A 27,441-nucleotide genomic window follows, 5' to 3' on the forward strand; every position below is an offset into this window, starting at 1 on the left:
GTTTTTTTTTATCTCTGTTGCAGTGCCACATTTGTTGGGGCTTTTTTCTGTTCGTGTTTATATTTCAGTGTTTTGACCAATTTAAAAATCCGCCAGTCGAATTGTTTAATTTGTGGACTGAAGTGACCCACAGGAGAGAGTTTTGTTTCCTCTCTCGGCGTGCATGCTTAGTCCATTAGCCTTCCTGGTGGAGGACACAGAACTCTAAACTAGCATTTCACTTCATTCTCCAGTGTAATCATGACAAGATGTAAACCCTCCTCTAAAGTGGAAGGTGGTGATATTTAATAAACCTACCACAGCCTCATAATAATGTCACATATTCAAGTAAATTTACCGCTGTATGTGTTTTGGTGTACTTGTTGTGAGTTTCTCTTTAGTAATGTAGCATATAATGTCTGCTTTAACAGCCCTACTCTACTATGAAGCATGGTAGATGGCCTCATGAAATGTTATGCATTATTGATGTTCAGATATTATGAACCATCTGCTCTCAAAAAATGATTCTCAACAGCTCTAGGTAATGGTTGTGTTGGCATAACACCATTTGCACTTGTCCTAGCTTCATACTTTTTATTTAAAAAAATCATTCATGTGTAATGCAGAAAAATACAGAATACAGGAGATCATTATACTGCTCCTGTTATGTAGCTTGACCCACATGTTATTCATTTCTAAGTTAGAATCATTTCAGTTTGTTGATTGTTAAAAATAGTCAGCATGAAATAAATTCTGAATATGCTTATCACAAGTGGGGAGTCCTTGAATGAGGTGAATCATTCTACCTACTTTAATATTGCTACAGTATGCATATTTATTTCTGATCATACAGTTATTGTATTCACACAATGTCTTTAGTAATGGTGTGGTGTTAAATCATCTATATGGCAATCTTCAAAAGTCCTTTTGTTTCCATCGCCTCTTTGCTTGTGTTTGTTGAGGCTTTGTTAGTGAGCACAAATTTCACCTGCTTACCTGATATTGCTTACCTTTGTTCAAGGCTGTGGTTAATGCAGTCTTACAGGTAAAGCATTGCATTTAGCATTGTATAGTAAATGTCTTGTAGATCAGAAGATCAGACTTCTAGGGTTTTTTCAGATTTGACGACAAGGCCTCGAAAGATGGATGTAAATTATCTAAATATTGGCAGTTTTATAATTCTTTGTCATTCCAGTTTTGTAGTCACCAGCTGTCTGCCTTTTGATGTACCATTTCGGAATCCCACATGGCCCGACAGCCTAAATCTATTACAAAAAAAAATGGACTGTTGCACTAATGGGTTTTTGTATTATTTGTGAAACTTAAAATCTGATCTGAAAATAGCAGATGGTTGCATGTTATTTAATGCCCGAGCAGCCACACTCGCTAAGGGAAAAGCATCTTGCTGGTGGCAGCCTCTGGGAACTTTTTTACAGTTTCTAATCATGCTACTATTTGGGCTTGGAGATCAGGTGTTCAAGCAAACCTTGGTGTCTTGCAGAAATACTAATATTTTCCGTGTTTGAACTACAAATGCGGTGCTACCGTGTGCGATTACATGTCAGTTTGCTGTTTTGTTGACATGAGTGATGCCTTATCAGTCATTTGTTTTTTTTAAGACTTGGTAGATTTTAAAGAAATACTGCAAACAAAGCTATACAGAGTACATGTAAAATAACAAATTAAATGTATTTTAAGAATTAATTTGAAGTTAGCCTTCTGGTTTATTTAATTAGTCTGGAGATTTGTATATTCTCTATATAGTAATTTAATATACAGTATATTAATTTGCTTTTTTAATTCATATTTTAATAGCCCCCCACTTTTTTGTGGATCTCAGACTTAAGGAGTGCTGAACTTTTCCTGGCGGGCAGAAATAGGGTAAAGTTACATGGTTCCTTCAGACACAACTGATCTAAAGTCTTTTTTTGCTGCAGGTGATGAGTTGGTGAGGTTCAGGCTTCAGGCATCACAAAATGAGTAAGTTGGTGAGAACATTTTATAAATGTTGAAGTGCTGAAGAAACGTCAGGTTCTCTTCCCATAAAGCCCTTGTGAGTGTGAAAATCAGGTTTCTGTCTTCTAAGTAGCTTTTTTTTTGCATTGTCATCCTCTTGACTCCTACAATTGTTTACTTTTTCAGGACTTTACTATTTAGGACATAGTACACACTTAATGTAAAAAACACACTTTTGAATTTCTTTTAAATTAAGATGTAGTTGATGTCCAATAGTTATTGTTCTCAGATTCTTTTATTCTCCAAATAAAGCTGGTGTGTTGACTCTTTAATTCACATAAGAAAGGGACTAAGGAGTCAACCCTAAAAGCAAACTTTTATTATTTATTTACTGTGACCTTTTTTAAGACCAAAACAGATGATAAACATGTTTTGGATGGTGGCTGTCATGAGCGTTTGTGTACAATTTAAGGAGCTCAATTAAAATAATTGAACTGAGAAATGTTCAGAGAACTCGGTTAACCTGGGCGCTTCAATTTCCTCCCACAAACCGAAAAACTGTTTAGGTTAATTGTCATGTCTACAAATTGTCCGCTGTATGTTTGTGATGGACTGGCGTCCCTTCCAGGAATGTACCCTGCCTTTCACCCATTGTCTCCTGGCTAACCACAGCCCTGTATTGGATGAAGCAGTTATTAAAAAGGGATGGAGCAGTAGTGAATTATTCTGCAATTACTTATACCGTAGATTAGCAGCAAGTTATGAAAAATTCCTTTCTAAGAATGGGACAAAATTTATTTTTCATTCAATCTCATGACACATTCTACACAGTCAAGAAAGACTGACATGATTTGATTAGTGTCTTTTAAAAAAAAGAAATTGCCACCTGATGATCCATAATAACTTTATTTCTGTGTCGGAGCATTTTAGAGCACAAATATAGTGGTTTCCTTCCAAAAAATGTCTAGTTACCAGACATGTTTAATGCTCGCATTTAATCGTTCTCTTCTGTTTAAACTAATATTTAATTGTTGTGAAATTTAACCTGAATATTGTTATCCACTTTGACATACCACATCAGTGCTTTTGCATGTAATGCGTGATTTCATTTAGGAATGTTTACCAGTAGTGGTGTGCAGGAAAGAATCGAGCTTAATAAAATAATTACATAAAGGACAAACCAAACATAAAAGTCTAAACTGGTACAGATGGAATAAACTGCTTAAGCTAAAATCAGACTCTTAGATTTTGACATCTTTTCTAAGAAAAGAGAGGACAATCTTGAAAAGTAGGCATACCAGTGTAAAAAGCCAAAATGCGCCACTGTTTCTTCACAGAGAGCTTGATAGTAGAACTTAAACTAAGCATAGAATAGATAACTTAAAGTATATATTTGTGGATATACCATTGACAGAAAATCCCTCTTGTTACTTGAAGTGCTAAGTAGGAATTCATGGTCATATAATTTTTTTAAAGGATACTGTATATTGTTTAATAACTACTGTACTTTGAAGCTCCCTTAGTTTTGAGCTTGACAGACAGTAATAGTAACAACGTCTGGTTGGAATCTGTTAAAAGATTTGTTAGCAACTTTAGATTTATTAGAGGGAAGCTGAGCAGTGCTTTAATTTATGACATTGGTATTGTGTTTGTCTTTCAAGGACTGGGAGCAGTAGCAGCAGGCAGGTCAATAATGATCTGCTTTCCCTGGACCCACTCTTTGGTCCCCCCCTTGAAGCTGCTCCCTCTTCTGTGCCTTCCTCAGCAGGTAATGTCATGATAATATTTCATTATCTACATTATGTTCATCAGCAGCATCCCAAAGCCTGACTTTATTAATCATCACCTTCATTTATGCTCTATGTCTGGTTTCCACTTTTTTGTTTTTGAGTATTTTGTTATGATAATATTATTGCTGGTTCCTGCACATTGGAAGAGTTCTGTATCCCAGTGCGAGACCTGCTGCTTGTTAACGAATTCAGGTGAAAAGAATTGAGTTTCAATTTCAATCTTTCACGCTTACATTTGTTTTTGGTTTAAGAGCACAAATTTATTTTTGTAGTATCACTTAAAAGCACAACAGAAAAAAAAACATTTATTAGGCAGGGTGATATTGTCACTAAAGAGAAAAAGACCCCTTGCTTTTTTTTTAAATGTCATTCCTGAGCTGTAACTGTAACTGTGGAAACTGTAAGTCCCAGTAAATAAAGTGCATTACTGCAAAGCTTTCAGCTTTTGTTAACGTGAATCCCTTGGTGTCTCAATAGGTCACATTGTGCTGTTATTTTCTGAACCTCTTGGCCAGTCCACTTATCCAGCATTTATTGGAGCATCCATTTGGAAATATTTAGGAGACCATAACAGAAGAAGCTATTCAACCTGAGAAATATGTATCTTTTCACAACAAATTGAGCTCCCAACTCTAGGGAATTAGTACCTATTAAAATAATATCAAAGTACTAGGTCAATAAGACTGTACTAGATACTTTATTATCTTGTACGCTTACCATATTAGATATTTACTATCTTATGTTACATTCTTGAATCTTTTTTTAATTTAATTAGATTTTTCAAACATGCTATCTGTGAAAGGTTTACAGGTTCTGCAGAGGCACTAACATTGTTATATGTAAAATACGTCTGATCCTCACCATTCCTGTACGTTTAAAATGTATTCTTAAGAATTTGTGTTCTAAAAATGTGGAAGCCCTGTTTACAGTTTTGTTTAGCGTGCATTGGGCTGTCACCACAAGTGAGTACTTCTGTTCACTATACATATGGTGTACATATACATTGGCTGGAAGGTTGCCGGTTCAAATCCCGCGGCCGGCACAGGAATCCTACTCCGTTGGGCCCCTGAGCAAGGCCCTTAACCCCAGCTGCTCCAGGGGTGTTGTATAAATGGCTGGCCCTGCACTCTGACCCCAAGCTTCTCTCCCTGTCTGTGTGTCTCATGGAGAGCACGCTGGGGTATGCGAAAAGACAAATTCCTAATACAAGAAATTGTATATGACCAATAAAGTGATCTTCTCTTATCTTATATAAGTATGGCAATGACTACACACTTTCACCACTTCAAATCTTCCTTGTACTTGTGCTTGTAATTGCACCTGTGCTCAGGCAGAAAGAAAAGAGGTAGTAATATTGATAAGGAAATAGCTGACATATGACATAAAGGGTTGTTGTATTTATTGCATTGTGATGATATGAACAATATTATTATACTGTATGTAGTGGTGTTACAGCTAGTGTTATACAATGTAAAATAGGTGAGTGACAATACAGTAGTTAAGACCTACTGTATACAGAAAGCCCTTGATCTGAGCACCAATGTAAGAAATATATACTGAAACAGTATGGATAGATAACCTGTCTAGTCTGGAATAGTAGACACTGTTCTATGAATTATGAAAAATTTGAACTGGGTTAATTTATTGTGATCCTCGGCTTTGTCTGCTAGAGAAGGTTTGAAATCAGAAAACATTATTGTTTTAACTTAACACAATTGCATTGCAAATGTTGTATTAACATTTTGTACAAATATGTGTCTTTCATACATCAAATCAACACAAAAATGATTTAACTTGTTTCTGAGTTTTTGTTTTCAGAAGCAAGTCGTTAACCATTAACTCTGCTGTTCCTCCTTTTTTGGTACTCTTATTTAGCGGTACCTACTCTTTTCCAACCAAATTTCCCTTCCTCTGTCCAAACTAAAGAGTCAGATGTTTCTACCTCTATTGCTACAGGTAAAACAGTTGAGTGTATTTTGCTTCAATTTAACAAATAATGAAAGCATAAATCCATGCATTAGGCACTAAAAATAACCTAACACTTTAAAAAAGCAATCTATTTGTATATTATATCCCAATTAATTATCTTAGCATGTTTAATTACTTTTGGAATGGTATAATCTTGATTTTCTTATTTTCATGTTATTTCATCAAATGTTGCCTTTTTGTTTTTATTTTTATTATTGTATCTCAGCTTTAATATTCTTACTCACAAAGTGTTGTTTCCTTTTTGATAGCTGTGAATGATTTGATATGTAGTTATTTTACTCAGTACTGCTACACCCTCCAGGATTCTGCATGCTTTTGTCTATCCAGCTCTGAATAGAGACAGACCAAGTCTTTGAAGAAGCCACTATTAGTAAGAAATGCACAGTGATAATAAGTGAGCGACTCCAATATCTTTGATTAGATCTGGAGAGCTGCCATTCCAAAATACCTTAGGTTCCTAAGTGTTGAACACCTACTGTATGACTAGTAATTTGTTTTATCAGGTTCTTTTTCACTGTGCCTCTTCATTAAGCAGCTCTTCTTTAACACAAAAAGGGTAGTTGGTTCTGCTAAACATTTTTTTTCGTTCATTCTGCATAGATTACTTTATCAATTGGTAACAATGGGTATATCACTCATGTTTGAGTAATAGATAGGTTCATTTTATTTCCTTTATTGTGTTTTTGTTGATGTTCAGTAATGGGTTGTCAGTTAAGGAATGAGAGCTGGCTTGATAACAGTATATTGAATTCTGGTACATACAGACAGGTAACAAGTGACCAAAACTGAAAATGATACAGTTGTTGTAGTAGCTCGACATAGGAAAATATGCATAAATTGTATAATTCAGTATTCAGAATGTCTAATAAATTTAATGCAAAAGGCTGATCTTTTTTAAGTATGTAAACTAGGTTTTGTAGTGTTCGAAAACAGTTTCTTTCCTGTTGACATTCTGATTCTTTTTTTTTACATAATTTCTTGTGAGTTTACCATACCCTGCAGCCCTTCTTTCAGCTGTTAAATATCTTTCTGATCTCTCTCAGGCCGTCACTCTTTACTTTTTCCAGCTCTTCCTGTTTGGATTTCACATTGTGCTGCTTTCGCCTGTTCCTTTTCTCTCCAGCTGATTTGGTGTTGCACAAGGAGAATGCCTCTCTTTCCAGTTCTCCCAGTGCTTCGCCCTGGAGTTTAGTAGATGAAGCATTCCTTGGACTCCAACCCATGTCGTGCCCCAAGAGCCCTTCCCCAGAGCATTCAGACTGCATATATCCTAGCGCTTCCTCAGCCTTGAAACCTGCTCCAGAAAGCATGGACATACTTTCATCTATTTCTTGGTCTCAGAGTCAGTGGATCTCTTTTAACGATGAACTTGTCCCATGCAGACGCTTAAATGTCAATCCAAAGGACACCCAGAGACCGCAGGCACAAGCTACCAGCAGCTCACCAGCCCCACCTGCCTTTGCCTCTTCTGTTAAGTTCTTTTCAGATGACCCACTTGACCCTTTTAACAATGTCACATATAGTGCAAAGCTGTTCATTGAAGAAAACATCAGTCTCTCTAAAATTTCTCCAGCGCCAGTGGATGATAGCTTTACACCTGTTCTTAATCCTTTGCAAAACGGTAACTGAAAGCATGCATTGTATGGTTTGATTTATATTTAGAGGAATTTGCTTTTGTTATACTTTTTTTTTCTTTGTGCAAGCATAGAGTCTTAACATTTTTTTTGTTGTTGTGTGTGTGTTTGTGGATGTGCCTGGTACTTCTTACCCTAATTGTATTTTTACCTTATTTACAAACTGCTGTGAGGGAACGTACTTTGCACTGTGTGGATTTTTATTTGGATGGTTTTGGCTGCTGAGCCTCGTGTTTTGTGCTTGGATTGTTTTGATTTTTCTGAGGATTCTTCGGAAATGCAACAGGGTGATTTTTTTTAAACCCTTACCATAAAGATTGCATTGTTATGATTGTCTCGATTAGTGATAAAGTGATAGTGATTAGTAAAGTGATTAGTGATAGTGATTACTTTTCTAGCGGATGAGTGTTGTGATAGAATATTTCCATCTTTCAGTGTATCCGTGATCTCGGTCATTTTTATAAAGTGTCACTTTTAAAATGCTTTATGTATTCCTGTGTCCCTGGATCGGGAGAGCCACAATCCAGCAGGTCTCACTGTAGGTCAGTGTCTCTATTCCCTGGTCCAGGAGGACCGCAGTGTCCTCTGGTGTTTGCTCCAGCCATGTTTGTAATCTCAAACAAATTGATTTCAGTTTTCTGTTTGTTCAGCTCATAATAACTGTGTGGGGTCTGTAAGTACGACAGATAAACCCAGAGTTTCATAAATCCCCTTATTTAGATGTATTAGCTTAAACATAACCAATTGGATTGAAGTTGAAGGAAAAAAATCGCTGTGGGAGTGTTTGATACATTGGCATTCACACTTTATCTGCTTATCATAAATGTGTTGTCTATTAAGGGCCTTTTCAGTCAGATGTAAAGGAGCAATTGTGTAATTTGCAAGTTCATTGTTTGAAATAATACAGTTTAAATAGGGATTTTTTAAAACCAAGTAGATCAATTAGCAGCAGTAATTAAGGACCCAGCTGGAATGAAACTCAGCAGAGATTTCAGTATCTCAGGAGATGAGAAGCACTCTTACACTGTAGATCACCCTTAAGTCTTCAATTTGCAGTGGCTTGGAACTGGTGAATTTGGCAGAATCACTTTAGCACGTTAAGTTAGGAATAACCAGCTGTGGAGTTTGACAGCTACAGGGGATTTTCAGTTAGGGTGAAATGTTGAATTTTTAATGTAGAAATTAAGTTTGTAATTAGAAGATTGAATACACCCCCCTTGTGTTGTGATTGTGGTGACTTAAAATGCATGTGCAGTGCCTTTCAAAAGTATTCAGCTCCTGCAAAGTTCCACGTCTACGTTTTGTTGCCATCTGTGCAATCATCACGCATTTAAATCCACATTTTTTATATAGGAAGTACTCTGTCTGCTCCATAATGCAGTAAATGTGTAAATACAAGCATTTTGCAAAGAAAAATAGAAGATTCAGTTTTAAAATAATATTCAACCTCTGTCAAAATGGCCTTAAATTAATTTAGGTGCAAAAGTTGAAATGTCACAAAACTAGTGTAGTTGTATTGAAGTGGTTTCAGAGTAAAAGCCTCAGACTCTGTAATTTCCCTCAGATATTCAATTTCAAGACACAACTCCTGTAGTGATACAACAAATCTTCCATTAAGAGCAAGTGGTACAGAAGCACAAATCAAACAAAGGTCACAATAAACATTTCAACATTTATCCCTTTAAAGGATGTTGAATTTCGATAAGAATTAGTGTCGTCCTACCCAGATCAGGCTACTTTTCCAGATAGAGCTCCAAAGCAAGCAGAAACCTGGTTAGAGATGCCACTGTTAAACTTTGCCAACTTTGAAAGAAGTTCTGTGTCTGACATAGAGGTCAGTGTTAACTACAAAGCAGTCCTGTGTGGCTGAGTGGGAAGAAAATAGCGTTTACAGGAAAATGTTAATTTTAAATCTCATCTGGAGTTTGTGACAAAGCAAGTAAATAATAATACTGTAGACATGTGGAACAAGGTTTTTTGGTCAGACAGTTTTTGTTTAAGTACAAAGCATTACATCAGATGCAAATCCAACACCGCACATCACACAGTCAGTAACATGCCAGCTGTTGAGCATGGCGGTGCCTGCATTGTGTTATGAGACTGCTTCTCAGCAGCGGGGACTGGGAAGCTTGTCAAGAATGGGTAAATGGATGGAGCAAAGTATGGGCAAATCCAAGCGAAAAACCTGTGTGAGTCAGTTCAACAGCAAAAATGCACAAAGCCACAATTCAGGGGTTTGACAAGAAGAAAGTGAATGTCCTTGAGTGGCCCAGTCAAAGTCCTGTCTTGAATCCAATAGAAAATGTATGGCAAGATTTGAGGATTGCACTCCATCAGCAATGCCCAATTAACATGTCAGAACTGCAATTTCGCAAGGAAGGGTAGGCAAAACACTATCCCACTGCAGCTCTGGTGGAGATCGATCCAAAAACATTCACAGCAATAATTGCTGCCTAATGTCCTTCCATCAAATGCTGACATAGGGTTCTGAATATGTATGAAATCAGTACATTTCAATTTGGATATATTTTCTGTGCACTTTTTGCCGACATTCTGCTTCTTTCACAAAAAAGATTTTCACACATAACTTATTTTGGTTGATTATTTCACTTTTGAAATTTTATTGTAAAAATTATTATTTGAATAAACAGTCAAATTTAAATTTGAATGCCTAATTTGTTTATAAATAAGTTGCGTGTGCTTTAGATAATCTGAGTGAAACATTAGGGTAGGTAGTGAATCCTTCTGGAAGGCACTGTAGTTGCGGCTGTACAGACTTCTTGGGTGACTGTGAGTGATCTTGAGCAACCAGCATTTGCGAAGTTTTGGAGTTAGCATTGTGAGGTTTTGGACTGAAATGCATGCTATTCAGATTGTTCCACGTCACCTGTGAGTTTCGCAGGGCCCTGTACAGCTTCTGTTATCAGGTTCTACAGCAGTAATTGCAGTAAAAGATCAGCATTCAGCCACCTCATTTCGATCCCGTTTCCCCGACAGTACCTGTGCCACCCAGACCGACCACTCCTCTTGCCACTGGAACCATAGTGCCTCCTCCTCGGCCCAGTTCAAGACCAAAGCTCTCTGCTGCAAAACTTGCCGGAATTAATGAAATTGTAAGTAAGGCACTAAGTGTTAAGATAAGATAGACCAGACAAAAAGACTGCATTTGTTTATTTGCTATTCTCGAATACGTTCTCTGTTTTTCTTGAAGAATTTTTCCCTGGTTAGAAAATTAATCTAATATGTATTTGTACATCTGCCTGTGTCTGTTTATCTGTATGGTTAGTGAGGAAGTGGTTTTCTCCTTAAAAAACTCAAAGCAGATGGTATTGTGTTTTCTTTCCAGGCAAGACCATTCAGTCCACCAAAAATCTCAAATGCCAGTCCACCTCCCGCTGCCCCCTTGGCTCGTGCAGAGAGCTCCTCCTCACTGTCTTCCACTGCTTCTATGAGTGCTGCTAATACCCCCACTGTCGGTAAGTGTCAGGACTCGGCAACACCCTATAGGCCCTGAACAGTCTGTGGCCATGTTGTGATAGACATCACATGCTTGTGCTACAATTGCTTTTTGTTTGCCTTGTATTTTGCTTGCGAAGTATAAGGGTTTTATATTCAACGCTTGAGCGTTTCTGCTTATCTTGTCTTTACCACTTGTCTCAGTTAATGTTTTTCTACAGGGAAGTGTTACTGTATCTTAGCCTGATGTTAGCGGGAAATCAGACACTATCACGGAAATCCGCTCATAACCCTTGAACGTTGTCATTTATGTAACTACTGAAAAGTACAAAATATAGTATGCCCTAAGTTCAGGGGTTTCAGGGGTCTTCTTGGTCCTGGAAAGCCCCAGTCCAATTAGTTTTGTAGATCACCTGTTTCTTAAGATTGGCACCGCTATTGATGTATCGATCAAGTAATCAGTTCAGAGAACTGTGGTCCCTGAGAGCTGAAGAGGAGATTTTAGTCCTAAAATGATCACTTAATTAATTTAACAAATCACATAACACGAGGCTTAATTTATCACACTTGATTCATTTTATGTCTTCTGAAACTAGTGATTTAATGGTAACCTGTCAGTCCTCCTGGACTGGAGCTCTACTTAACCAGGCTTGGAGATCCCTTCCTTCAGGAACTGTTTGTGAAATTTGCCTTTTTTATTTAGTTGGAAAATAAAGTGATATACAGTACCTGTATCTACATTCAGAAGATCAGGTACTGCATTTGTTAAGTGTTCTTCATTTCAAGTAAAGAGCTGTGTGTTTTTTAATTGTACACATTTCATTTGCTGTTTTGAAGACAAACAGTATCTCTGTCATTTGTGCAGTGTATTCTTGAATATGAATCTATCTTAATCTTTGAAGCTTAATCTTTGTTGATTTTACATGACTTACATCTTTAGGTAAAGTACATTTTGATTTCAAAATTGCAGGCCTAAATAAGGGCATACATTCCCTGAAGAGAAACATGCCACATGAGTGTTGGCCAGTTTTGCTACAGGATATTTCTGTTTGCATTGTATTTTGCTTTTGTTTTGTTTTTGTTTTAATGATAAAGAGGATGATGTGTTCATTGGGAAACTGCCTACTTTTGAAAAGCGCTGTGAAACACCAGCAGGTACAGTAATGGAAATTATTTTTGAGTACTAACAATCTGCTGCTGCTTGCGATGTGCTCTAACTTCTAACATCTGTGTAAAACATTCTCTCTTGGAACATCTTATAAACTCACTGATGCAGATGTTGAACTCACTGGTACTATTTGGGGAAAAAAAGATTATTCTTTTGCCTGGTTTGTGATTCAGGTAAATTGTAATTTGATACAATCGTGTTTAATCTTAATAAATGATCAGAGAACAATGTTTTTTTCTTTTGGACACAGTACCTTGTTAGACTTCTGTGACATGCTAGAAGATAATTTTCTAATTAGATCTTTTGCCTTTTGTATACTATTATTCATTTTTTTTGTATTAAGTTATTATGTGCATCAAAGAGGAGTTTGGCCCTGGACTCCCTCCTCTAAAAGGTTGTGAGTTCTTATCACAGGTGGCGAAACAGCTGGTTTTCCCTTGAGCAAACCGCTTTAGCCAGATTGCTCCAGCAATCCCAGCTGTTTAAATTGATGACAAAATTATTTTTCCCATTCCTATTAATTGTAATATCTGTAAGTCACTTTTCATGAAAGAATCATAGGTCAGCCTTGTATTCTGTGGGATGTCATTGTGTTTAGACATAATTTCAAGATTTCGTAAAGCTCCAATGCAGGGAATATCTGAAAAGATGGGAATGGTGACATAGCTTGTGTACAGGGCTGATGCCCTCTCTTTGTGGTGTTCCTTCAGAGAGATCCAGAAACACCTGAATAGTACCCTTGTACAGCAGAGCATTTATTAGAGCAATTTGAGTGAATTATTTGTTGAAAGGTACAGCAGCAGCATTCTGTCCAGAATTTGAACCTACATCCCTTCAGACGTAAGTCCAGAGTCCCAACCATTACTCCAAATTTCATCACAAGGCATTCTAAGGAGAGACAGTGTCAAAGCAGAGCCCTCACAAAAGTGAGCTTTGAATAAGATTAATGGCTGTCTTGACTGCTGTCATGAGATGCATTTTCAAAATACAGTATGCAATATTCTTGATATGTTGTGCTTGTTAAACGTTTTTGCATTTCTGAATTTTTCTCAATGATTGTGCTGCATTTGCAAAATGTCATTCTTTAACCTTTTTAACTGTTTCTTCCCAATATCTTTGCAGTATTGAATATGTGTATATATCACTGCATGACCTTATTTACTGCCCTTTTATTTTCTCTCTATTAATGGCTTATTTTTTTACAAGTGACTATAATCACACAATTTGTGATTCAAAAGGCTTTTCATTATACACTGTGTAGTTTGGTATATATTTCAATGTCACATTTTGGGTCGTTTTTAAGGTATGGTATTGCCTATGATAATAATTTCCATTCCCATTTGTGTTAAAAAAGAACAGAATGACTACATGCTGTATACTATTTACGATTTTTTACAACATAAATTCTACTTTCAAACACTTGGCAACAACCTCCTGTCATTAAACAGCCCGGGACAGTTTAATCTTAGTCCTTCTCCTGGTGTGTATGAAACATGGCAATCAAAACCGCAATCATCTGAAGTTTCCGAAATTGTATTTGTTATTTAAGAAAAATGCCAGAATTAGAGGGTTTGTGTATGTCTTTGAAAAAGATAAAACGGTTGTGATAATAAATGGCTGTGAGATCAAGTCCAGAGTCCAGAGCATGCTATTCAAAGTAATTAGAGGTAGCAGTGCTGGAGAGTGATCACATATGGTTTGCAGCAGACTAACTTAGTATCCTTTGCAAAAAGGTCAAGAATGTTTTTTTAACCAATTAACGTGAATGCATTGTACTTTGTCTCCCCATCAGGAACATCTCGTGGTCCCAGCCCAGTCAGCCTTGGGTCTCAGGATTCGTTGCCCATTGCCGTGGCGTTCACAGAGTCGGTTAATGCCTACTTCAAAGGGGCCGATCCCTCAAAGTAAGTTTCACATGGCTGGTTCTCTTAATGGAGAATAAAGAGAGCAGTTTAAGATTGCTGCGTTTCAGGGCCAAAGAATTAATTAATCAAAGAATGTTTAAGGGCCGAAGAATGTCTGGCTGGGATGTAGCTCTAACCAGTAGTGTGGTGGTCAATGAAAAAAGCGAGTGAACTCCCTGGGTTGGGCTGGAGGCCAAACGTTGGCATTTTGGGAATGTGGGCAGGTCTTTGTTGCTGGTTTTAATTGGATTTTCAGGACATCAGCAGCAAACATAAAAGCCATTCAAACAGATTTGTGGCACTACCAAAACTTGTTTTGGGAATCGAAAAATGTAGAAGAATCCGCATATCAAAATGTACACAATATATTATTTTTTATAAAGCTTTAAAAATAGTTGTAGCCCTTTCAATATAGAAATAAATTAATGTGCTCAGTGCAAATAGTGTCATGTGTCTAGTTTTTTTCTTTGAAGAATAAGCAGAGACACAAGAGAGGCCTGTGAAATTGTGACTGGGGACACCCTGGGCTTATTTACAGTACATGTTCAGAGAGCTTGTGAAGAAAAGACCAGACCTTTTTAAACTAACAGCAACTAGGGTTTTATTAAGGGATTTAACTGAAATGTAAGTTAAACTCCTTTGATAGAAGCAGTTATAAAATGAGACCTTTATAAAAGGTGCTGTTAAACAAATAGCCTGTTTATTTGTAACTTTCCCAATAAATTGCTATTGGATTTTTGCCTAATATTTTTTTTTCTCTGACCAGCAATTGTTTTTTGTAATCTGATGTCATTCAACCCAGCGTGAAGTAAAAAGCTTAATGTGTTTTTAATGTAATGTGATTCTGCAGTAACTGATTTATGGAAATTTACAGTACTGTGTCATTGTTGGAATACGTTGGGGTTTTGTTTTTTTATTTACAGATGCATTGTAAAAATTACTGGAGATATAACAATATCCTTCCCCAGTGGCATTATCAAGATTTTTACCAGCAACCCATCTCCAGCTGTCCTGAGCTTTCGATTAAAGAATACTATCAAACTTGAACAGATTCTTCCTAACCAACAGCTTTTATACAGGTACATTCTTAAGTCTTTAATATGTACATATGACATGAAGTCATATAAAAATGAAAGAATATAAGAATGGTTACAGGGGTTTGGTTTTGAATTAAAAACAACATTTTTCAGAATGCAATGATAACTAGATGTACACAGACATGTTAACTTAAAGCATTACAGTAAAGCTTATTAATTTTGCTTATTAACATAGAGTACCTGTTAAGAAGATATGACTTAAAGAAATGTAAACTTGTTTCAAACCCACAATTGGGCATTTAACATGTCTGAAACATTTCTATCATAGAATATAATATAGTATATTCTAAAAAAAAAAATCTGAAGAATCAGGAGGTGAAATAGGCATGAAGAACAAATCCTTTCAGAGTATCTTCTGTCTTGTATTCACTGTAGTGCTATGTTGTGACTATACCTTCTCCTGCAAATTACATTTAAACTTAAATGATCACCAGTGGGTTATAAAAATCTGCTGTATGCTCGATGTCATACGCCATGAATGAATTTCAATGGTGGCATTTTGTCCACACCAGCTGGGCTTTAGAGTTTTTTCCTCCTCACTAATGAGCCTTGGCACACCTAACAAAGTTATGTGTGCTGCATATATTCTGAACACCAAGTCCAAATGATGGACATCATGGACAATTGTAGTCTTTAAAACTAAGATTAGGGTTTCATGTTTTTTTTATCTAATCTCAACTGACAGTGTTCATCCCAGCAGCTCAAACGCAGATGAGCTCCACTGCTTGTCTCAAAAGAAAACCACTTTTAGATGTTTCTGTTCATCTTTGATTTTGTCAGATTTGTGCTACATTGAGCGTGATCTGTAATAAGCATGCTAAGCTTTTCTGTAACAAATTAGTCACACTGGTGCAGAGGACCACTTAATTCTTAATATTGCAGTGATGTTAACTGTTTCTTATCTTAATTTTAAACTTTTTGCAAGGGCTTGGTCTGTTTCTTTAGTGTACACTGTTATTAAACGTTTTAGAATATTGCTTAAATTTTCAAGCATTTAAGAAAACATTGAAATGTTTGGAGAAGGGATGTCTCGAATTATTTAGAGTTTGATACAGTGTGTTTAAAGTTAGAAAGGTAAAGTGCATAGAATTTAGCCTTCGAAAAACATATTTCTTTTTTACGGAAGATCTGTCTGCCTGCTGTAGGCCATTCTCCAGTCTGCTCAAAAATAGTGTACGTGATTATCATTCATGATTTAATATGCAAGTGCTAATACAGGGTCCATCTTGCAATGTTATTACTGCTATACAGAGCTGGAAAAACAGCCGATAACATGATACCACGTTAATTTTTGGATGTGTTTGTGTTGAATGTAGTGATCCCTCACAAAGTGATTCCAGCACCAAGGACTTCTGGATGAACATGCAAGCTCTCACAGGCTACCTCAGGAAAGCAGCTGAGCAAAACCCGTCTGCCTCTTACTATAATGTGGACATCTTGAAATACCAGGTAAACAGAAGCAGTAATCTCTTCGCATTTACTTTACTTGAATGGACAGTTCCTCTGAATGCGTGGGCTCAGAAAACCACATCGTATCGTCTGCAAACAAGCCCAGCAATTCCTGCCCGAAGCTTGCTGTATACTTTAGTAAAGCTTTCTAAAATAGTTTGCTGAAGATATTGTTGAATATTATTGAACTAACAATATTCTAACTGTAAATATTAAAATAAAAATAAAAAATGAAGCACTTACATTTCTTTAATTATGCATGGGTAACCCCCCCAAAAATGTTAGTTGGAAGTACAATTTATTTCAATGAAATTTCCATTCAAGATAAATTAATTAGAATGACTTTATTATGGGCAGATATTTTAGTCATTTTCAATCATTCCATCAATATCTAACCATTATGCATTACTGAAGTTTATAGCAAAACTTCAGGAGCAAGATGGCTTTGAATTCCCAGCAGTCCCATCTATAAATACGGTCCTGTAAATGAAAATGTTCCAGCATTTCTTGCCCGGTTTTCTCCATACTCACTTCATCATCACCAATTCAGCTAAGCCTTGTTAGGCAGAGGGGTTGTTACAATCTCATTGTCCAGGATAGGCAGGTACTCAAACTCAAGCAGGTACAGCCCAAAGATCACAAACCAAAAGATCTGACTCGGTTTGCTCTCCTTTGTAGTGTTGTAGCTAATCCATCACATTTCCATTTAGCAATCCTCATTGGCTCTTTGTCAGGGGTTCCTTCCCATTATCATTGTTAATTCTGCTTTACACATCCATAAAGCTAAAAACGCACCTTTTTTTTTCTAAATTTGCAGTAGGATTTTGAGTTTCTGAATAAAGAATGAAAATCATTGAAGGAAATGGGTAGCACAGTGCAGAATAACACTTTTTTTGAAGGCATGTATGTATCTAATGTCTTTTATTATGTTTTACAGGTTTCTTCAAATGGAATCAAGTCTACTCCGCTGAACTTGGCAGTGTACTGGAAGTGCTCTCCTGGCACAACAGATGTCAGAGTGGATTACAGATACAACCCAGAGTCGATGCTGAGTCCTGGCGTTTTGTCCAATGTGCAAGTCTTGGTGCCAGTTGATGGTGGAGTTACTAATATGCAGTCTATTCCAACAGCAATTTGGTAGGCTACATTCCTTTTCAGGCTGACATAAAGTTATTTACACCATTTCGGTCTGCATTCTCTGAGTATAGTACCTAACAAAAGCAGTTTCATGTTTGAGTCTTCTCTGAGGTGAATTATTTGTAATGTTGTATTACGACATGGCATTTGTGGGCAGCAGGATGACGTGGAAGTTAGCACTGCTGCTTCCCAGGCTTAGGTCCTGGGTTCAGCTCGCGTGGGATTTTGCAAGATACTCTGGTTTCCTCCCACCTTCCAGAAATTCACTGGCAAGAATAAATGCTGGCAAGTCTCAAACTCGTCCCTGTGTGCTCTTGAGTTTGTTTGTCCTGGAATGGACCGGCTTCCCGTCCATGACATAGTCCTGCTTTGTGCACAGAGCGTCTGGGAGAGGCTCTGGGTTACAGTGATACTCTCCAGGAAGAAGCATCTTTCTGTTAATGGATGGACAGATTTGGCATTTTTTTTATTTTAAAGTAGTCCTCTTAAAAGTATTTGCAAATTTATGATTTTTTCAAGTTGACAAGATGTAGAAAATGCCACATTCTGCAGCCAGGAGAGCCAGGGAGGCAGAGTTAGTGATGAGACAGTGGTCATGCTGTTGCAATCTAAGGACTGGAGTAGTGTAATTTAGCATAATTGAATGAAACAGACACTGAAACAATAATATAAGTCATAGTAATCTGATACAGTACATATCAGCACAACTTTGATCAATAGAAAAAAAGGGAACTTGTGAAATAGGCACTTGGGCATAGAAATGTTGGGTTTTTTCCCAGCACAAAAAAGGAGAACAATTTTTGTTTAGGTTTTAAATACACTGCACAGGATCTTCCTATTATTTAGTGCACTGGATATCTTTATGTCATCAGGGTGACCTACTATATTTCTTTCATTTATTTTGTCATTTTAATACATTACTGGGAATGGAAAGTAACAATTTTGACTTCAGAAACTTTAAGAGGTAGGCAAGATGACAAGAGAAGGAGGGATTAGGATTATGAAGTTCATTTAACATACACATAATACTTTAATATGTGCTAGTCTTTCTCATCTGGCAAAATACATTTCTAGCAAATAACTAAAATGCTTCTTCCTACTTTTTTACTCTTTGATAACGCTTAATTCGGACACCTGTATCCTATTTTATTTTCAAAAGCTTAACATTAACACTTGGTATCTGTTATATTAAAAAAATTGTTCATATTTCATAACAGGAGTGCAGAGCAGAACAAAGCCTTATGGAAGATACAAGAAATCTCAGAGAAATCTGAGTATGAAGGTATGTTATAAAAGCAGCATGAAAACAGTTTTTGAAAATATTAAACAAATGCAAAGACAGAGGAGCCTGGTGCACTTAAGTGGCTTGTCTTACTTAATCTGCCTTATCTTTTATTAAATGTTCTGCTGGTCAGATGTAGAGTAAATTAAATCCTTAACTAGAAGTTGATCTTCTTATTATTCCTAACCATATGGTTTCTATCATTTGTGAAAACGTGTTATTCAGGTTTTCCTAGTGTGAACAGTAGTAATACTTTTGTGATCAGACTTGTATTTTTTAGATGTTAGGCATTCTGCAATGATAATAATTGGGCTATTTGTTAAAGTATCACATTTCTCTCCAATTTTTTCCAACTTGTTTGCAGTATTTGATACCTTTTTCTGGTTTGATGTAATTAAAACAGTCTAGTACAGTATGTGACATAACATATTAAAAGTCTAAAAGCAGAATTAAAGAGAATTCAGCAACAGGGTTTTAGAATACTCTAGTGCCTGTGAAAGTAATTAATAAAAACACTACAACAACTGTCTTTTACTTTTTATAGGTTCAGGGAGCCTCAGGGCAAAATTTGATCTTTCAGAAGGACCTACTAACCCTGCCACACTTGCAGTGCAATTTTTAAGCGAAGGAAATACTCTTTCTGGAGTAGATCTGGAGCTTGTTGGGAGTGGCTATAGGCTTTCCCTAACTAAAAAGAGATTTGCTACAGGTAAGATGTTTTAAGTTTTCTGTTCATGTGTCTTCTGAGAATTATAGTTCATAGTTCTGTTGCTTAATTTTGAGAAGTGACATTTTCTTAAATTACAGTTAGAATTTAAATTTACAAATGTTCCTCACTGGTTTAATTAAGTCAAAAGTAAGGTTTGTTGTATAACTGCACATTAAAATTTGCCCTCTGCTTCATCATTTGTAATTGTAGTTTTAAAATGATTCGAGCATGCCATCTCACTGCAGGATGACAGTGTTGATTGATAGAAATTGGCAAACGTCTCAAACCAATAATTGCTTCCTGTCTGCCAAACATTTCTTTGTACAGTATCGGTGCTGAGGCTACAGTAGGCTAAATATGATCCAGCTTATTAATGTTCCCACATTCTCAAAATAAACATTTTTAATTTATCACTGCAGTCACTCTTTAAAAAGTTATGGGGACCTCAGTCAAGATTTCGATGATGTTGGCCAAACAATTCTTCAGCAATCCATTATTATCTGTCAGCCATTTCCAGGAACGTTGTGACCCTTAGCTGTGAAATGAGCCTACTCACTTTTGCCTTAACCATAACAGTATGACCCTTTTTTAAACTGATTAACAGAACAAATTAATATCTAGAAAATATCCATTGAAAGATATTTTATTAAGATACCTTGTGTCATGTCTATGAGGAAATATTTATTTCCAAAATATGTCTTTTGTTTAGTGGCATTTGAAGAGCAAATCTCTGAGTTCTCTGCTTCTTTTTCTTTATTTTTCAGGACGATATATGGCAGACTGCTGATGCTGCAGGAATGCTTTGTTCCGAGAAGCACAACTGAAACTTTCCGTGCTATTTTTGTTGTTTTATCTTGTTTTGAGAAGGCGGCGGCTTCCAGTAAGAAATCTGAAGGGTTTGGCAATAACTTTCTTTTTTTTTTACATTTTTGAAAATAACTTTACATTAATTAAAATGCACCTTTTTGGAAGAAACAATATTTTTACTACATCAAATTAGCACTGATATGATTTTGAACACTTGAAAAAAAAAAACAGAAAACTTGGGCTGTCGGGACGTTTTGAAATTCAAACCAATTAAGTACACTTTTGATTTATTTAGGCTTTTATAAAGTCAAAACAATAGTATTTGTTTCATATGTATAGTTAACAGTATGTGTAGTAATGATACTGTATATTGGATGGCTATAAATTTAAAAACCCTGCACTAATGATCTTTGCTGCCGAACATTAAAGGGTTTTTTTCTATGTATACCCTGCTTTGCCTCCAATATATATTGACTTTAACCATATAACTAAACTAAAACAAAAGAATGAATAATTACAGTTAGAAAATAATGGAAACCTGGCCTTGATCTTCAATGTTTCAGCTGCATTATATTGACTTATGTAGAAAGGCTCAATTCCAAATCTGTGGATTTAAAAAAAGTCAAGGTAAGAGCATGGTGTTATTACTGATAAAATGTGCAATGGTTCAATATAAGCTCTCAGAATGGATTTACATTTTAGGAATATGTACATTAATGGTGACTATATTAGAGACTGTTAGAAAATATCCGGTCATTTGTTTTTACTAAACAACATGACTACATCGGTGCCTCTTTTTTTAATGTTTCTATTCTGTGAATCTTAATGTGCCTAATTTTCCTAGTTTTCGAATACTAATATGACGTTTTTACTTCTAATGCAGTATAAGAGCACAACATGACTTTTGTGCATACCAATTCTTTTATACTCTAATTTTTGTTTGGATGCTGAAGGGAAATGCAGGCTACTTGCTTGGAGTTTGAAATTTCAGCATGTTGAAGTCACATGTTTGTCCTTACAACAGCTAATGTGGTCATTGGTCTTTTGAATTATAAATATTATTTTGCAACTATTTAGGCAGCTTTGGCTGTTTTTCACTTTCTGCCAATGATTTTCATTAATCAAACAAGGCTGAGCCGAATATCACTGGCCCTATTTTGTTCCATCAAATTGAAGGTACTATCTTAGATCATATAAGATGTATCTCCATTAAAGCATTACAAATACTTATTGTGGGAAAGTATATATTATGAACATCAAATTAATTCATTTTTGTATTTAAATAGAAAACTATTTGCTAAAAGTAACCCACTGGCAAATTCCAGCTTTACTCTGTTGTAATATTTTTGTTACAAAAAGGGTAGTGCTTACATTGAAATTTTTCAATTTTACATTCAATTATCTAATCTAATTGATGTTTAATTGTGTTTACTTGTACACAGTTTATTAAATGATGTAGCACAATCCCAAAAAATAAATGTTTTGCATTTAAGACGAGATGAATTGAATGAAACCAAGCAAGAAGCATTGACTGTATAGATTTTTGTGTGCACCACTGCTTGTTTGTCTGATGTTGTCCAGATGTAAAATGATTAATATGAAATACCTCTAGAACGTAATTGTATTGCAAGTTGTAAATGATTTCATTGGGGAAAATCAAAACATTTTTAGCACTGTTAACACACACAAAATGAGCTCTGAAAGTAATGAGATGATATGTGTCGATGCACAAAATGAAAGAATGGTCAACAACTGTATCCCCACCTTACATTTTGTATTTTTTAATTGTGAGGTTAGAATGAAAGGCAATATTTTGCCACTACAGGAAGATGTTATCGATGTTGTTGTTGTAGTTACAGTAGTGGTGAACCGCAAGCACGAGATGTAGGAAAAGCATTATAGCGTGTAATAAATTTGAATGCTTGTGTCCTTCTTAATGAAATAACAGATGGAAGGATCTCACCCCCATATGATGAATACCTTTTCTGATCCTAAGAATAATTTTTGTAACTTTTCATTAACCAATCCAAAGGCAGTCTGTCTTTAAGGATTGTTTTTCTTTTCAGTCAGCGGTAGCAGATTAAGAAATAGACCAGTTGTCTCCAGGTATTTATTTATACACTGTTTAATTTGATTAGAACATTTCTATGCCATCTACAGTGCTTCCAAACATAGATTGTCAACAGTGGTCTTTTTCAAGAAGTCAACCTGTATAGACAACAAATAGCTGTTGAGTTTTCCGTGTTTGAAGGCACTCTGTGGTTACTTCTTCTACCCAGAGACAACCAGAAGTAAAAAAAGGGCATCTTAAAACAAATTGTGAAACGCTGAAGGCCCCCTAGTTACGGGTTTTGCATTTTTAGATAATTGAACCAACTTTATAATTTGAAAGCCGTTGTTACTGACCTATGAAGTCTGGAGCAGAGGGTGATCTGTGATGGCTTTCTCTAATAATTGAAGAAGGATTTGTGCATGATGATCTCCATTTTGGTTGATAAAGGTATTTATTTTGATTGAATAAATATCTTTTTTTTCAGTAATTCCTTACAGGCATGGAACCTAGTTGAAATGGCCTTTGAAATACTTAAGGGGACACACAAGAGGTGTTTCAAAAGACACTTTTCCACTGGCTGCTGTGTAAGATTGTTTTTCATCTTTATTATTTTATAAGATTTAAATGGTAGTGTTAGTGAACACATGTCTTCAAAGGGAAAGCTTTTTTCTTCAACTGCCTGGTATGTGGTCAATGTAAAATTGAGTCACAAAAAGCACACTCAGCTTTTGTTTTGGGTTTTAGCTGGAGTTAATCTGTAGTTATTGGAAGAAAAACCTAATGACCTGTTCGTTGTAAATATGAGGTTTGGGATTAAAGTCCATTTAAAGCCACTTTAAACAATAGGGAGCGAACTAAATGATTGTGCAGCTGTAGCATCATTGCCAATGGATGACTTGGTATCTGAAAATGCAAAGTCCACTGGGAAGGCCGCAGCTCTACTATGCACAGCGTTGAAGTATAAGTCTACAGGAACTTTATATACTCTGTATATTTAGCGAGCTGGTTCTTGCTTCCTTATACCAAGATATCCTTTCTAGCTGCCACTAAGACGTCAGTTAAATTTTCCTTGGGAATTGGAGCTTTTATGAAAAAAACCTTTGGTTGTATATGGAAAAAATTAATCAAATGGTTTTCTAGTAGATAAAAATCTGTATATTTAAACAATTTTTCATGAAATGTAAATTTTACAAAATCTTTGCCACTTGTCTTCACTTTATAATTCAATGTGCCTGTAATAAATGTGTAATATATATACATATATATAAATACTTCTCAACTCTGTGTCCTGTGCTCATTTTCTTGTTTTTTTAATGTGCCATGTAAGCAGCTTTGCAAGGTGCTAGGGCACCTACGGCATCCAATAGCATATCCTGATGACTTTAAAGAGCATGAATTGTGCAGCAGAAGATCTTATATTTCCACATTTTAAAGTACATTTACTGCTAAAGGTGCTATAGAGCAGACATAACTGGCAGTTATAACTAGGAAACTGGATGTAAATCAAATGGTTTGCTCTGATTTATATGGCCATGAACCTTCTCATATGAAAATGCAACAGTGTCTTTCTAGCTGGCGTTGTAGTTTAATATTATGTCATAGGTTAATCCCTCTTTGTAGCCAAAACAGCCTTACAGTGCAACCTGTCATGGAACTATAGCAGTACATCTGAATTTAAGTATGTCCTTTAAGTGCAAATGTTGTCCAGAACTTGATTTACAAATAATAATTATCCATCCATTTTGACAAACTGATTTATCTTGACACAGCTGGTACGGAGCACAAGAAGGGACAACACCTTACATGGGACATCACTCCTTTACAGGGATCACACACATATACCATATAAGGGAGACTACCAGTTAGCCTGAACACCCTGAACACTCCTGGGAGTGTGGGAAGAAAATAAACTATAAACTTGTGTCCTTCTACCCTTCTATCCCTCTTAACCACTTCATGGATAAAGCACTTAATTGCCGACAACACCACTGTGTGCTTTTCTGTTCGTGCATTGATAAATAACCCTTGATTGAACTAAGGGAAACCCATATGGTTACATGGACATGGGTCAAATATGAAGACATCCCACAGAGGGAGACCCACTCCATAATCAAATTCCGGACCCCAGAGCTTTGAGGCAAAAGCACTAACGTCTGAAGATACTCTTAATTTTCGGTGTCCTGACAAGCTTACTAAAGCATTTTAAATGGGCTAAGGTCACCGAACTGTCAGAACCCGCCCAACCATTTCAGAACACTGTTGTGTGTTTTTGTTTTTTAATTAAGGCTGTCTCCACATATATTTAGGGTCTTCATCATGTTTAAAAATAAACCTTCACTGACAAATTGCCTTCTTGAGGACGTTTGAAAAAGCACCCATTCTTGTTCCATTATTCAGAATTATCATTTACTTTTTTACCAGCAAAACAGCCTCAGATCTTCCCTCTATCTCTGCTTGCTCCTCTACAGCTTGCATGCTAAAACAGCTCCCCATTCAAACCTCATAAGTAAATGTCAGTTAATAAGAAGAGATTACATAGACAAGAAAACTATTACAATAATTGCCTTTACTGGTAAATAGCCATGTTTCTATTTTAATGTTTGTGTGGAGTAGAGTAAGGTCTTGATATCCGCGAATTTAACATTCGCAAATTACTAACTTTTCAATTTTCTGTAAAAACTACATTTCAGCATTTATAAATCCTTTACTTATTAATGGTGCTTAAATAATGATTACTTTATTAGGGAAGTATGTGAAAGTGTGCAAGTCTGATGATTAATTATTATCCCTATGGCCATTCAAATGGGTGGGACGTTGTGAAACCAGGAACACTGTGAAAAGGTCAGGGTCCAATATCACTGCATTTATTTTTCTATAAGTAATTTAAGCCTTTTAATGTATTTGTAACGATTTTGTCCACATTATATAACATGCTGCAGTGTTTTTTAGAAGGTGCTACCATAATAAACATCTTGAATTTATATTTTGTTCCTTTTGCTACCTGCATGTACTGCCCTGCACTTGTGTACTTTTAAACGCCATCTGCCAGGTATTTCTAGCCTTGAATTTAATTTGTGTTTTTGAAATCCTTTGCAAGTTCTACCTCCTGCATTAGTGTTTCCTGCTGATTAGTTTACTTACTGTACCAGAATTTAAATAATTCAATCATCAATCATTCAATCATTCAATTTAATAAAGAATAAACTCAGTCCAAGATATAAATTATACCAGAAGGGAATGTACTTTATTCATATTGATGTGTATTAATGCATCAGGCAGTTGTTTCCCCATAGACTTTTATTCCTGCCACAGATGTTGCATTGAGCATATCCCCTTTAAGAAAAGCGGTGATCCTAATACAGACACCTGTGGTATGCAACTAATTATGTACTGCATTTTGAGTATTTACCCCTTATGTCTATTCATTAACCAGTTTTCTGTTGCATTCAGTCCCAGTTTGACATTTAAAAGCAAGACCAGCGGTTAGAAATCGTATTTCTGAGAACACGTGTGAAAACGTTGCAACACAAGAAAACAACTTTGAGCAGTTACGGTTGTGCTGCTTTCTTTATGCAATGCTTGGAAGATTTGGAAACCTGCCTCCTTGACATTTAAAAGTGGCTTCCGGAAAAACTGGTGCCTAGTGTGGGCCTAGTGTGAGTGCATGCATGTCTTCATTTGGGTCTATCTTCCCTGCAATGGACTGGCGTCCCATCCAGGGCTTGCCCTGCCTTGCACCCATTGCTTGTCAGAATAGGTTCTGGCTCCCCCAAGAGTATGAATTGGAAAAAGTGCTTTGAAAATGGATAGATGTGTGCTTTACAATTACTTACATTGTGATGGTTACCATTGTGATAAGGCCAAATGCAAGCAGCCCTTTGAATTCATAAATGATCCAGATTACAAAAAAGGAGACTGGGTCACAATGCTGAACTCCAAAGGCCAACTCGGTCATCTTCACTAGTTGTTGTGCCAAGTTATTTGTCATAAAAGGTACAGGATTGTGTATTTCCTCCACGGCCAGTAATAAAAAACATTACCCTTTTCCCCCCAAGGTGGCACACATCATATTTGGAGAAAAATATGAACTTTAGTGCTACTTATTTCTATGTTTATGTAGTACATGTGGTTGTCTTTTTAAATAACCACAATAAAAGAAATGGGTAATGTCTCCTTCCTTCCTCCATTACATACAATGTCAAAATAGTTTTTTTTTAGTGGCAAGGATCGCTTTTAAACCAGTAAAAATCCTCCTGGGTTTCTCTTTTCATCTTCTGGCTGGTGACAGCACAAGAAAGGACCGATATGAAACACATGTTACGCAAACAAAGTCATTGTAATATCACTTGACAGTTTAAAGGAAGGGAAAATATCAGGGCTCATATTGTGTTCTGTAAAAGGAAATCTGCCTTGATCTGCTGTATATTTTCGCACGGGGGATAAATTGTTGGAACCGCACGATGCCAATTTTTACAGGATTTTTGGAAGTGGAACAGGGGATTTGAAAAACACCTTCACCAATGCTGTTTTTGCACACACCGATCAAATCCTTTATTGACTATCGCCAGATTCCTGTTGCTTTTTTGTTCTGAGCAAAAACCTTTTGGAAATGGCTGTGGTCACACAGCTGCCCAATAGACAGTTCAGCTGTTGTCTTAGGTGTGTTTGGAATGGGGTATTAGAAGCCAGATCTCCTGCTGGGGTTGACTTAACTGGAACATGCTTCAAAACTAGGAGCTCTGGAGAGAAGCAATCTAGTTATCGAGAGGATGGATGAATTCTACTCAGTTAGAAAAATGTGCCACAGGGACCACTTCTTTCCAGTCCTCCTGCTGGAGGGTGATATGAGCTGCTGAAGCCCTTGGAAACGTAGCGTGCAAGGAGAGAAGCTCTGTGCCTGTGAGTTGGGTTCATTTGGCTCTTGTTAAGTTCAAAGAGGGGGAGGGGGGAGTTTTGTTGCTGTGAAATAAAAGAAAGAGCAACATCTACAGCTCCCCAGTGTGCTGAAAGTCATACAACATTTATTGTTTA

The 27,441-nt window shown here is 36.4% G+C and overlaps 1 protein-coding gene across 11 annotated transcripts in view; it reads left to right on the forward strand.

Annotated features, from left to right (window-relative positions):
• fcho2 (FCH and mu domain containing endocytic adaptor 2) overlaps positions 1-23,694 on the forward strand; it is a 70,092-nt gene extending 46,398 nt beyond the window's left edge. For 6 of the 11 annotated variants that reach the window (XM_088629151.1, XM_088629144.1, XM_088629146.1 and 3 more), the window contains 14 exons: positions 1,917-1,959; positions 3,597-3,703; positions 5,601-5,681; positions 6,838-7,335; positions 10,346-10,461; positions 10,695-10,824; positions 11,900-11,959; positions 13,765-13,876; positions 14,800-14,955; positions 16,290-16,422; positions 17,360-17,559; positions 18,777-18,841; positions 19,386-19,550; positions 20,315-23,694. In XM_088629151.1, coding sequence (XP_088485277.1) covers positions 1,917-1,959; positions 3,597-3,703; positions 5,601-5,681; positions 6,838-7,335; positions 10,346-10,461; positions 10,695-10,824; positions 11,900-11,959; positions 13,765-13,876; positions 14,800-14,955; positions 16,290-16,422; positions 17,360-17,559; positions 18,777-18,841; positions 19,386-19,550; positions 20,315-20,337 — 1,889 coding nt within the window. In that variant the 3' untranslated portion in view covers positions 20,338-23,694. The remainder of the gene's footprint in view (positions 1-1,916; positions 1,960-3,596; positions 3,704-5,600; positions 5,682-6,837; positions 7,336-10,345; positions 10,462-10,694; positions 10,825-11,899; positions 11,960-13,764; positions 13,877-14,799; positions 14,956-16,289; positions 16,423-17,359; positions 17,560-18,776; positions 18,842-19,385; positions 19,551-20,314) is intronic. The other 5 variants (XM_088629148.1, XM_088629155.1, XM_088629153.1 and 2 more) reach the window with 3 other exon arrangements.
• The last annotated feature ends 3,747 nt before the right edge of the window (positions 23,695-27,441 follow it).

The sequence above is a fragment of the Lepisosteus platostomus genome, chromosome 4, assembly GCF_059453375.1.
Source record: "Lepisosteus platostomus isolate fLepPlt1 chromosome 4, fLepPlt1.hap1, whole genome shotgun sequence".
Classification (NCBI taxonomy): domain Eukaryota; kingdom Metazoa; phylum Chordata; class Actinopteri; order Semionotiformes; family Lepisosteidae; genus Lepisosteus; species Lepisosteus platostomus.